A 13,676-nucleotide genomic window follows, 5' to 3' on the forward strand; every position below is an offset into this window, starting at 1 on the left:
CTACACTCATTAGGTGTACATAATAAACTGGCAACTATGTAGGCAAGTGTTATTTCCCAAAGTGTCAAACTATTCTGCAACTACAACATCAAAGTATGATGGCTGGTCAACCCTCGCAGTAGTCTGAAGGAACAAATTATTCAAGTGGTAGCAAGCAATACAACTTAATAATAATAATAATAATAATATTAGAAACAATAAAAATTATAATGCTAATCACAGAAAGCACAGCTCAGTACAGAAAAAATTCTGCTTTTGTGTCATGCTTTATCAAACACAGGTTTAAAATATGCATATTTGAGAATATTCATGCATATCCACACATAAACAACGTCTATGCATAGATACACACATACATATATTCATATATTTATATTTGTATCTATGTAATCAAAATCCTGCCATTGAAAAAGATGCAACAGCATTTACAAAGAAGTGTACATAAATAGGATGCTGTGGTTTTTCAGGGTATAGCAGCACGATGGGAGGACAGAACAGAGTCCAGGAGGGCCTTGGGAGGGGTTCTGGTCTGTCACTGGTGGATGTATGAGTCTCTGGCCCATTCCCCTGCCTCACCCCTCTTTTTTGGAGCTACCTCCCCTTCTCTGTCCCTCTCTCTGTCCCGGTCGTAGTAGTGATGGTGGTGGTCGCGTGCTGGCCGGTGGTGGTGGTGAGAGCGCTGCTTGTTCCGCTCATTGTGGTCCTGTTCGCGCTCTTTGGAGCGCTGGTGTCCCGTGCTGTGACCGGCCTCGTCCGCCCCGCTGCGGTGATGGTGGTGGTGGTGATGGTGGTTGTGGTCCCGGTGGGGCAGTGGCTCGTAATGCTGTTGCTGCTGGGGATGCCCCTCCCCTTGATCCTCATCGTCCTCCTCTTCCTGCTGAAGACGCTGAGTGCGCGGCTCAGTACAAGCCGAGTCCTTGCTCTCTCGACTTTCTCGGCTCTCCCTGCTCTCGGGGGTCTCAGAGTCCAAAGTCTCTTGCCGGGAGAGGCCCTTGGCTTTACTGCTGTGATGGTGGTGGTGGTGATGGTGGTTGTGGTGTTCAGTCCTGGTAGAAGATGACCGGTGGTGGACGTGTTGGGATCTCCTGGATGACTCTGTCCTAAGAGGCCTCTCCTCCTCGTTGCCCTCCTCCTCCCCCTCTGCGTCAGCATCGCCCTGGTCCAGGCTCTGGTGGTGGTGATGATGGTGGTGACGGTGATGGTGGTGCTGGTAATCCTCTCTGGAGCCTTTCCCCTCCACTTTATCTCCCTTCTGCTCTGTACTGTTTCCCTGAGATTAGCGACACACATCAGTCAGTACGATGACACATACAAAACCAGAAAACATCACAGCAAGCACACGCAAACTAAAAATCACACCACCCCAGTTGTTTCACCAAAATTCACACAGAACTACAAAGAAGAAGATGTCACACTTGAACACACACGCTTTCTCGTCAAATCCATTCACGGCCGACTCTGACCCAGGAGTAAGAACTCAAAAAAAGCAAGGCGTGCTCCTCGGCTTCAGCTTTCATCACTCGACCTCGCCGCACTTACCACACTAGCAAATACAAGCTCACTCCTGCTCCTCATCAATATCAGCGTTTTCTTCGCTCTCAGTCTTACATTGTGATGGCAGTGGATAGAGAAAGGGCAGATAAGGGGATTATGCAGCATTTACAGATGACTGAAACTGCCCATAACGGTGAGGGTTGTTATAAAATATATTAAACAAAAACAATGGTTTAGAGCTGAGCTGAAAAGGAACTACATTAGAAAAGGAACTATTAAAAGTAAAATAAATGATTTCATGTTAAATACTAAAGTCCAGCTCTCTGTCTACGTCCAAACTGTCTCTAAACTGTTTTTATTCTATTTAGTTTTACATGTTTTGTGGTAGTTAAACTTCAGGGGTCTCCTGTATCATCAGCATCAGCCACGATTAATCAACTGAACGTGATAACAGCATTGTTTTGACCTGTTAATATGAATTTTGTTCCCATCTCTTGAAGCGTGTTTTGTCTCTGCTAACTCTTTTCTTGCTGTCAGCTCCTGTTCGTCCTTTTATATTTGATGTTTTCTCTGATCTAGTTCCTCTTTATGCATCAGAAGGTTCTTGTAGAGCATTTTAAATTCAGTTTCTTCCTTAGTATTTCATACCCTTGTACCTATCCTAGATAAAGTAGATTATTCTTAATTTACACATTACCTGTAGTGCATATGTTAAAGAATAACATAATATGAGAAAAGTAAAGACTTTTAGCAGACATTGTAGATGCAAACTACAACATTTTGTAATTCTTCAACGCTCTGATTTCTTTCATCTCTTCCTTTCTAATCCTGCCTCCCACACTTCTGGATCCCCTCCTTTTCCATGGCCTCCCTTGGCCCAGAGTATGCTCAGCACTTGTACCTGCACGCCAGAGACCGGGGCCGTGCTGGAGGGCAGGCTGGCTGTGGGTAGCTTTGCTAGCACTGGGTCAGGGGGGCTGCAGCTGGTGGGGTGAGTGCTTTTCCAGTAGGCCTCCAGGTAATCGGCCATATGCTCACATGCGTCCTCCAGCTGGTTCTCATCAAGAATGATGTCAAACATTTCCTGCGAAAGGCGAAACGGGCGCAGTCAGAGTTGAAGGAAATGGAACGGAGACATGACAGGGTCAACAAAACCAGCCAGCGCTGATGTGGAACTTCACATTAAAAGACTTAAAGTGATCTTTAAGGAAACAAAAAACGATAAAAAAAACCATCGGGGCAAGTTAGAAACAACTCACAGGATTAGACACTAGATAACATTAAGTATTCATTTTGCAGAAAATCTTAAACTGTAAATCCCTAAAGATACTGACTGCTATTTAAATGAAATTAAACCTCCGCTTTCACAATACTGGAGGGTTTGCCTCATTTTCTAAAATAATAAGTAAGCAGATTAGAGAGGGACGGAAATAGAACTGGCAGAAATTATAAAGGAATAAACAAAACCTGACTTCAGATATGCACAAATTAAAACCCAGAGCCAAAAAGAACAAAACTCCAAGTTATTTCACACACTGGATTAAAATTGGCAGTAATTTCGGTCCGCTGTGGAGACTTACAGGAGGGCACTGAGCCAGCTTGTCGGCGGCCACCATCTGGACATTGAGGTGTTTGGCCTGCGACTTGCCTCTGGACTTGATGAGCCGCTGTAACACCTGAAGGCAAATGAGGACGAAAGGCAAGAAGGTCACGGCTGTTTTTGACAAACTTAAATTAAAGCTTTGTGCGTGCAGCACACAAGTTTCTCAGCTTTAAACAGGAGCTTCTTTTGGAGGTGGACAATTAATGTAATCTTAGAAGGATTCATTTTACAGCACTACAGATAGATAGTAATGAATTTTTAAAACCCATTTTTAGATGAGACCCCATAAATGTGGGTTGAAAACCTCAAATCCTAAGGCTCAACTGGTCAATTAAATCTGCCATTGGCACTTATATATGATATCTAGAGCCTGACCAATATATTTCTCTTGGTGATTATAATCTGTTCTTGAAATATAGAGTATCATCGGGTATGTTGTCCAGTCAGCATGTGGGATTTTTGTTTGTTTACAGAAAACAATGCAGAAAAAGCATAACTCTTTTCCCTCCTATCAGTAAGTTGCTAACTAGTTTGTGAAAAAGATAATAAACAATAACCCTGCTCATTTTAACACCAGCACACTGTATTTATTTGTGGTTATACTGGATATCCATCCAACTATCCATTTATCATACCCAGCTGTCACAGGGTGAAAGGCGGGGCATACCAGAGACAGGTCACCAGTCACAACCATGCCTATGGTCAATTTAAAATCACTAGTTAACATAACATGCATGTATCTGGACTGTGGGAAGAAGCTCCACTCGACGGGCCACCTTCGGACACGTGACCTTCTTGCTGAGAGGCAACAGTGGGACCCCCTGCATCTCTGTACAACTGTGCATATAGAGTATATATAAATATGATATGAAAACTACTTTTTGTATTGAAATATACTTTTGTTTTATGTGTGCGGCAGGCTGCAATGTGCTACTACTGTAGAATAAACATTCAATATTTTCCACAAACTACCAGGTTCGTGCCACGTGGTGATATTTGATGGCTAATGTCAAACTTCTGTCATTAAATAGACTTTGTGTATGTCATAAATAAATATAACCTTCCCAAAATAAATACTGCCACATCCAAGACCATTTTGGGAGGCATGAAAATTAAACAGCCGTGTTGCCTGAAATAATTTAATGCAGCAATTTTGGCTATTTTTACTTTTGATACAGAATATTTAGCTCGTACGATGTCTTTACATTCATTTGTGCAGTTGCTAATGAAGTTGAGTAATTCTACTCATTTAACTGTGATTTATACAAATACAACATATTAAAAGTTACACTTAGTGTATAAGAAGCAGCAGTTGGGTGTAATTAAGAGGCCAGGTGATAAAGAGCAATTTATTTTCCCCACTTCGAGTGTGATTTAATCTGCTGCCACTGTGATTTAAAGCTGGCATCTCGTGTCTGTTCATCAGCTATTGCTTTCTCTCATTTTCTGAGATGTGCTTTTTATTGATCACTGACTCATGAGCCTTTTGTACACTTGTTGAAGGTCGAAGTGATGAATCAGTCCTCTCACGCATTTTCTCACTCTCAAAGTAGCAGTCACATCTGACATGCTGGATTTAAAGCCAGAGAGCAGTTGCAGAGAGACAATACAAGCGGTGACAAGACAGGACGACGTGAAGACAGACACACATAAACCAGCGGAGCTGACTAACACGTTTATGAGAGTACAGGGAACATCTGCTGAGCCGTTTTCTCACTGTCCTTATTTTCCATCATAGCACATGTACACTGGCAAGTGCATCTGTTCCTCTCTGTTCCTACAGACATCATTTCTCTTACCTTGGGTGAGGTGATCTTGACGTAGACAATGATGGGGGCGAGGGAAGTCTTTCCCAGCTGTGACGGGTGGTTGATGGTATCGGCGTCCAGAACCACCAGCTGTAACGTCCGCGCCAATTCGAAAATTCGCTCAATCTCACTCTGGACTTCAGCTGAAGGGAGACACAGAGGTCTGGGTTTATTCTTTTCAGAGCAGGAAATTATTTCTTATCAGTCGTCAGGGGGATTTATCATGATAGTAGCTTGTGTAACACTGGTTTGTTTTGCACTTTGTTTATCAGTGGCACACTTCCTCTTTTCTTTCTTTGCCACTTGATTGAAATCCCCCTATTTTCACTCCTTACTCAAAATCTGCACTCTCTTTTTCACCTTCTCATTGGGCGACAATCCTGCTACTCAAGTTCAACTTAGCCATTTCTTTGTTAGCATAACCAATAACTATATTTATGTTTATGGAAGTTTATGACCAAGAGGCTTAAGTCTAATCTTGTCTTTGTTTATTTTCCACACTGAGCAGTCCACTGGTGTTGTTTCCCCATTCATACTCACAACTGCAATTAATTTAAAGTTGGATAAATAAACTTTCATGCACCAGATCATAACTTAATAGCTGATTTCTTTCATGCATTCTTACCAGATCCCCTTAATGATTAAGTTCACTTCCGAAACCCCGATTAACACCAATATATCCTCTGTTGCTGACTTTCAAAGACATCACAAATCTTGTAGTGTCATCTAAAAACACCTCACAAGTTGTTTTGATGTGCCTGTGCAAATATATTTCATGATTACTGATAAAACAAAAAGAATAAAAACAAAAAGGATCTCGTCTTTTAACAGCTGAGTTCGTTATCGCAGATCAGCTCTCTGCTAGGATGACAGAAAATGAACATAATAGGCCCCATTAATATTTATGCTTAATTTATTGCAAAATATTCACAATATTAAAGATACTCCTAACTCCATATTTTATTATGGACTATCCTAGAGTAGCTGTGTATGATTTAAAGTTAAAAATACTCCTTATTTATCTTAAACCGAACAATGATGCATGCCTTAAGTTCATCTACTGTCTGAAAGAAGTTGTTTTAGCTCCACCCCCTCTCTCTTTAAGCTGACTCTTGTAATTGGCTGCCTCTCGTAAACACAAGTGATGTCATACAGATCCATGAGTGTAAAAAACATTGTCTTTTGGCTCATAGGGATTACTTGCCTTACTTTTGCTGGCCTCATTACTGGAAACTAGGGGCATGTTTAATGTGACCATCCACCACTGTACAAATATATATTTGACAGATTTATACCTGACGATGGCACTAGATTAAAAAGGATCCCAAGTGTGATTTCAATTTATTTTGAATATCTGCGCAAATTTTTGCAACAATCCATCCATTAGTTGTTGAGACATCCCATTTTAATGTGGATCCCTAGAGCCACACTGAAAGCGTGGCTAAAAAAATGATTATTAGTTATTATTAAAGATGAATTTTTATGACTGCTCAGAGTCCATTAGTCATATAGTACGCCTTTTAAAAATCTGAGCCTGCATCAGTGATTTAGGGCATAGCTCTTTCTGCCTCACAGAGACTTAAATATTCAAAAGACATCATGACTTCAGGGACACGGCTTGGAGACTAATAGCTCTGAGTGAGTGAGGAGCCACATTATGTTACCTCTAACAGATACCGACTCTTACATCACACAACTCCCACTCCAGCAGATGACGACGTGACTGCAAAAACAATCCTACAAATAACTCAGGAAGGCCCAGTCCGGAGAGAAATCACGGCCAAGCTCCATGACTTCCAGTCCCGACAGTCTGAAGATAACATGAAAACATTCCAGCCTAACAGCTCATTCAAAATCTCATTTTCCAACTTAAAAATGCCACAGAGGGTCACCAGTTTCACGTGTTTCCAACTTTTCCTGAAATCATTTCATCCATCTTAAAGGAGCACAGCTTCAAGCCAATGTCACTTTTGATGGTAAAATTCTCTTAAAAAGCCTTAAATTACATAGAAAGCAAATGCATAACTCTTTGCTCTTTTGGCAGGAAAACAAAAGCTTTGAGAGACAAAATAAGAACAAAAGAATGACAAAACACACCCTGAGTGGTCCTTAACTTTAAAAGCTTTATGTTTAGTATATTAAATGAAAAAGTAGGTTTGACAAAGACTTCGTTATCTGAAGAAGAACAAAGTCAAAGTTATAGTGTGGCGGCTCTCTGTAATCATTAAAAAACTGCACTTTTAACACACGATGTGCTTCTATTTTATGCTTTTTCCTGCCTTCTTCCTCTGCTGTGGCTGCTGACTGATGCTTCTGGTGATACATAGCAGAGATTAGCCTTGTCACCTCTGTTTGACTCCGGAATCTGTTTCATTCTAATCACATCTAAACCCCAATCAACCTCAGTCAAATCAGAGCAGCTCTTGAACTTATTACTGCATGTTTGCGCTCCATCTTTCATCCCAAACAAAAGAGGCCAGCCAAGGCCATTCAGGGCCGTCTAGAGTTATCGTTACCATTGTCAAGAGTTTCTTTAATCGTTTCCTTCCTTTTTGCTACGTAAGCTGGTCTCCTTGAAAACATTATGAATCAAAACACCAGATGTTCCCAGGTGTAGAGTTTTCTAAGAAACTTACCCAAATTTGAGCGTGTGTTGGAGCGTTCGATGATGGCGTGCTTGCTGGGATTGTTCAGGACCGAGCGTTTGGCAAGAGAGATGTCCGCCGTGACTCGAGTGATTGATATTCTGTCACGAGAAATGGGAGAAGTAATCAGTAGATCTGGGCTTAAAACGAGATGTTGCTGAGGGCAGCAGTTTTTATCCACTGCTTGAGCACATTTCCTGAAACACTGCTGCAGTTCTCAAAGCATTAAGAACAATCATCACGTCATTGAAAGCCCTGCATCATGCTCACTATAAACATTTAGGCTACAGCGATCAGGCATGACATTATGGCCACCTGGCTAATAGTGTGTTGGTCCCTGCTTTGCTAAACAGCTAAAAAACTGCAATGCATTGTGTATTCTGACACCTTCCTACCACAACCAACATTAACTTCTTCAGAAATTTGAGCTACCATAGCTTGTCTGTTGGATCGGAAAGAGGATCACTAGATAGTGACCACTGCAGACCGGGAACAGCCCACAAGAGCTGCAGTTTTGGAGTTGCTCTGACTTAGTCTCCTAATGTTCCCCTAATGTATCCCACCAACCCACTAACAGGTGCCATGATGATAATAATCAGTGTTATTCACCTCACCCGTCAGTGTTCAAAATGTGATACCAGATCGGCGTATATGTGACTAAAATGAGACTTCCCTTCATTGTTGCTTTAAGTAAAGGCTCTCGTGTCATAAAGGTGGTGTCCTACACACAGGAACTCCAGGGTAAAGGGACAGTTCACTCTAAATTAAAATCTACACGTTTAACCTCTGCTGTGCAGTGCTGCTTGTTTTTGTTGATGTTTGGTTTCCCAGAATTAGAGATACTGGTTGTAGAAATGTTTGCTTCTCTATTAAATATACTGCAGTTGAACAGCACTTGCTTTGCGATGCTCAACGCTTCCAAAAATACATCTGAAGAACTCAGCAGCAATTCCTTTGAGAAACCATGACCTAGTTAGTCAAACAAAAAAATCCACCACCCCTGTTCTACTAAAAGAAGAATGTGACTTGTTACCATTACAGCTCAACCAACTGGGACACCATTAATGATTACATCTTAACACGAGCACAAATGCCAAGAAAATATACTTTACACTAATGTTCTTCATCTATTTATTTATTTCTCTTTTCTTTTAATGCTTATTGACTTGTTGCAAAGGCAGCTTCTGTGACAGCACTTCAGTCCCTGACGAATTTCCCTAAGCGGACAATGAAGTCGTATTGTATTGTTTTTCATTGATCGTGTTCATCAAATGCAAACAGTTTGTCAATACTGATACTATATCACAACTGCTCACCCTTCCCTGCAGACATTTGGAGGTGTTTTGGGGAGTGCTGTGCATGGTTTCACTAACTTTTCCAGATTTTGTAGATACAACGAACATGAGCTAAAGAGCCTTAACAGCTCAGTCAGTGGTTGAACACCCGGGGAGCTCTGCTGCATGCCATTCCTCCCCTCTCTTTCCTCTGTCTATCTGCTGTGTTATATAAATAAAGGAAAAGTATCCCACATAAAAACCATGTGGATGTTGTTAATGTCTGATCTGTATTTGCTGGAAAAACATTAACTGAAATAAAACGAACTAAAATAATATTTGTCCCTACAAAACTAAATAAAAAAAAATACGAGAAATGTTTTCAGTTTAAGTCTTTGTCGGCTCGGTCAAACGTGTCAACGCTGTCAGGCTGACGAGGCTTTGGTGCATATGTTTACTGGGACTGAGATGTCTGTGTGACTGTGGTTGTCTGTAGTTGTTTGCTTTGCTGTACTATGTCACGTCTTGCTCTGAAACTCCGGCAAAACCACCCATGTCAATAACAAAAACGAACACTAAAGCTAGCGAAAAACACAAAAACTGAAGTGAAAAGAGCACATCCACTGTGGGAACTAAACGAAACTGCACTGAATAGAAATCAAACATGTAAAACTCCGGAAACAGCGCTATGAACAGTATGTGTTTATATTTGAGTTTGGGCATGTTACTAACTTTAGTAACACGAACTTTACACAAGATAAATTAAAGTTTAATAATTTAAACATTTATTTTATACATTTTGAGGATTTATAACATGTGTATGCTTATGAAAAAACATGTCTTTTGCAGCCCATAACTGAGGATTCTGTACCAAAGCAACAAGAGAGCGCATATAAAAATGCGCTGTGCATTTGAGACTCGCACACGGCGTAGGAATCTCGATTGCCAGGTGAAAACTGTGCCAAACCAACTAAGAAAAACTAACACCAAATCAAAGACAAATGTCAGAGAGCAGCAGCAGGGAATTACTTACAGGTGTAAATTTGTTTAAAACAAATCAGCAGATCAAACGGTATTCTCCGCAGCTGCTGATGATCTGAGTGGATCTTCGTGTTGTGCAACTTCTAAACTAAAAAACCTCTCTGCTCCGGGTGGGAGGATGGACTCAGCATTGAGTAAGGAGAATCCTGCTCGGCTCTAGGGCCCATTATGGCCTATTAAGGACATGGAGAGGGCCTATTTAAAGCAGCGGCACACATCTCCAGGCCAAACAAACTTGTTACACACTCCCTCAGCTAACCTCGAGGGAGAGATAAATACCAGCCTATAGACTTAGAAGAGTGAGGAAGGAAGCGGGATGGGAGCTTGTGTTTTTAAAAAGGTCACAGGAAGCTTACCTTCCCTCAAATCTGTGTTTCAAAAAGTCAAACAGCGCTTTTTGCATCATGTCTGTCACCTGCAAACGAGATTCAGGAGAGAGAACAAGAGTCAATGAGTCAGGTTTTCTAAACTACTAAAGAAAATACTAAAGAAAATTCAGTGTTGTGTTTGGAAAGTTGAAGCTTTGATGCACCTCGTAGCCCTTCAGTGACGGTCCAACCAGAACCACAGGCCGCATGGAAGGCACAACGTCGTACGGAGGAATGTGCTCCGTCTTCAGAAGGAGAGAAGAAGAAAAACAGTTACACATTTATGGAGACAAAGTAAACGCTCACCATCACAAATCACTTAAGGGGGTGGAAAAACAACGAAGTAGACATTTTAAAAGCACTGAAACATTATGAACCATGAAACGGGACGTCCGAGCTGGTTCGAAAAAAAACAAACAAGCTTTGATTTATAACCGATTTGGCAGTTTGCTGCAGAAACTTTAATGATGACACTTCAAAGGAGGTTACCATAAACGAAAAATATTTATGTATGTCAGATCGAGTCTCTCGTGTCATGGTTCTAATTCCGCTGAATAAAAGGGAAGCTAAATGATAGGAAAGGTTAGTCAGGGAGTGAGAAAGAAGCCCGAGTAGATCAACAGAAGCTTTGACTGAAAACACAAAATTAGGACACAGTTAGAAAAACTCGCTCACTGCTGTACGGACAAAAACGGACCTCAGTTTGTGGAACAGCCTGTTTTTAATCAACACTTCGACTGACCTTATTATGAGGTCAACACAGTCCATGATGTGACTTTTGCACATAATATAAACAGTTATTTTTCTTTTATGTGATGCCTTCTAAGATGTATGGAAGCCCGTTTCCGCCACTAAAAAAAAAAAAGAAGCTAGTATCCATAACTCGAAATTTCGAGTTATTTTCTCGAAATTTCGAGTTATTATCTCGAAATTTCGAGAAATATAACTCGAAATTTCGAGTTACTTTTCTCAAAATTTCGAGTTAGCTCTGCCAATCAAAAATATACGTGAATGAGGTCGCTTTCTTGTTACACGGAAGCATATGGCGCAGGACCGCGCACTCAAAAACGGATCCCAACAAATTAAAGTATGTTTGCTGATAGTAACACCATGTGATTCAGCTAATAACACAGGGATTTCATCATTTGTGAAGCCAGGCTGAAAACACTCAGCAATCTGTGCATTCACGACTGGATGTAATACCGGTAGCTTAGCTGTAGCATTTGTAGCTGAGGGCTTCAGCTTCCGGGTAACATGGAAATGACGTCATTCACGTAGATTACTGATTGGCAGCGCGAACTCGAAATTTCGAGTTGCTTTTCTCAAAATTTTGAGTTAATATGTCGAAATTTCGAGAAAATAACTCGAAATTTCGAGAAAATAACTCGAAATTTCGAGAAAATAACTCGAAATTTCGAGAAAATAACTCGAAATTTTGAGTTATGGATCCTTTTTTTTTTTTTTAGTGGCGGAAACGGGCTTCCATAAAGATGCCTTTAATTACACTTAAAAAATACTTGCAAGTATGCACATGCAGCACTTAGCATATTTATTAGACCACCTATTATTATATAATATTTTAGAAATGTAAAAAATTATATTGTTATTGATGACGCAAATGAACTGAATTCATGTTTTTATACCCAAATTTGATCCAGCACACTGTAATCCTCGAAGAAAATAAGAATCAATCAAGCATAACATTTAACCACTAAAACTACATTTTCTTTTTGGGAATGCAAATAAATAGCTACATAATAACACTAACAACAACACTCATATTGTGTTTTACAATGGGGGCTTTTTTGTAAAACAGTAAGTTTGAACATTCATGAATAACATGCATTGAAAATATGGTTTTGATTGAACTGGTGCATTCTGTTAATTAATCATTACAGAAACATAAAAATGATTTTGATTATTACCAATACAGTTAATTTAAGGCTGAACACTGGGTGTTTGACTGTGAGGCTCTCCGGTGCAGAATGTCATGTGGTATGTTTATGAGAGATCATAGACTGATATAATCACACAAATACTTTTGTATTTTTACAATTTACGGTGAACATGCATATATTAATAAAGAAAAAAATAGTTGATTCATAGAGATGAAATTTTTTTATTTGCAACCCTATTCGAATTATTTTTCTAATACATTTATAAACTACTGAAACTTCTGATACATTCTTGCATTTGTGTTTTTAGTGAACTCGCTGTTTTAGTGGAAATTTGTGTATAATGTTTTTAAGACTGTCTTCTTAATCCTTGCAAATATTAGCATGTGGTTTCAGAGAGGAAATGCATTATGGTCTGTGACAGCGAGCCAATGACCCTCATACCTCTGTGTCCCGCTGTCTGGAAGAACAGCGTGTTTGAGCCGAGAAACAGAGAGAAGGTTTACTTCTGCTTTCTCTGGCTACTTAAAAGGACTGCTGACATTATTTTCTTAGTCATCCCTTATTTGTCCTCATGTCCGGGCGGTTCTTTCGATCTGTGTTATCTTTACGATAAGTGTTTCAGACGATTTATTTAGACTTTCTTGTTGCAGTCTGTTGCTCCGTCTTACTCATCCCTTCAGCTCTAAACATTTTCTATCTAGCATTCGCTGTCGTCAGTGAGCTTCCCCAGAGACGCTGTGGGAACTGATGCGCACTACTGCTGACTAACATGCCATCAATGAACAATGTAGCTCAGCTTAAATCCTTTCAGTAGCATATTTAACTTCTAGATTACATGGTCACTGTAATCATGGGAAACAAGCTCTACTATATCCTTAAGTCCCACAGCAAACAGCATTTATTTATTTCAGCTGTCACTAATGAAAAATATGAGTAGTGAAGCATAAGAATGGGCAAAGACATGCCCCACTGAGTTCTTGCTGAGAGTTTCATGGGAAGAATGATACAACTCTTCTAAAGCTGCCCATCAGCACCACAAATGCTTATAAATTCATTATTCTTTGCTTAATCCATATAAAGTGCATGAAACAACAAGCTGCTGCTTTATGAGGTTTTTATGTTGACCTACAGATATGTTACAAATAAAGAAACAGGTTTCAGTGTGCTTTGGCAGTCTCCATGTTTCTGTTAGTCTGCTGGAGGATTGGACCTGATTATGTTATAGTGAACTAAAGCTAAACCAAAACTAAGTTGAAATAACACTTCAATGAATTAAAAATAAAACCAAGATCAAACTATATTATATGTTTTACTTACATAAATGAAATGTAACAGGAGTTTCTTTAGTTTTAATCTTTGTCATTTATCAAATGTGTCAGCAGAGCCACCCTGAGGAGGCTTCAGCACATTTTCAAAGGAGCTTGCAAAGAAAAGCGTCTGGACTTCTTTAAGTTACTTGAAGACGTTTCACCTCTCATCCGAGAAGCTTCTTCAGTTCTAAGGTCAAATGGTGCTGTAGTATATGATTTGGACCACTTTTTGCTT

At 40.1% G+C, this 13,676-nt stretch overlaps 1 protein-coding gene across 11 annotated transcripts in view; it reads right to left on the reverse strand.

Annotated features, from left to right (window-relative positions):
- Nucleotides 1–247: 247 nt before the first annotated feature.
- cacnb2a (calcium channel, voltage-dependent, beta 2a) overlaps nt 248–13,676 on the reverse strand; it is a 69,682-nt gene continuing 56,253 nt past the window's right edge. For all 11 annotated transcript variants that reach the window (XM_026179809.2, XM_026179810.2, XM_080306060.1 and 8 more), the window contains 7 exons: nt 10,398–10,478; nt 10,222–10,280; nt 7,542–7,651; nt 4,897–5,048; nt 3,075–3,170; nt 2,396–2,578; nt 248–1,270 (listed from right to left, as the gene is read on the reverse strand). In XM_026179809.2, the coding sequence (XP_026035594.2) occupies nt 533–1,270; nt 2,396–2,578; nt 3,075–3,170; nt 4,897–5,048; nt 7,542–7,651; nt 10,222–10,280; nt 10,398–10,478 (1,419 nt within the window). In that variant the 3' untranslated portion in view covers nt 248–532. The remainder of the gene's footprint in view (nt 1,271–2,395; nt 2,579–3,074; nt 3,171–4,896; nt 5,049–7,541; nt 7,652–10,221; nt 10,281–10,397; nt 10,479–13,676) is intronic.

The sequence above is a fragment of the Astatotilapia calliptera genome, chromosome 9 (assembly GCF_964374335.1).
Source record: "Astatotilapia calliptera chromosome 9, fAstCal68.1, whole genome shotgun sequence".
Taxonomy (NCBI): Eukaryota; Metazoa; Chordata; class Actinopteri; order Cichliformes; family Cichlidae; genus Astatotilapia; species Astatotilapia calliptera.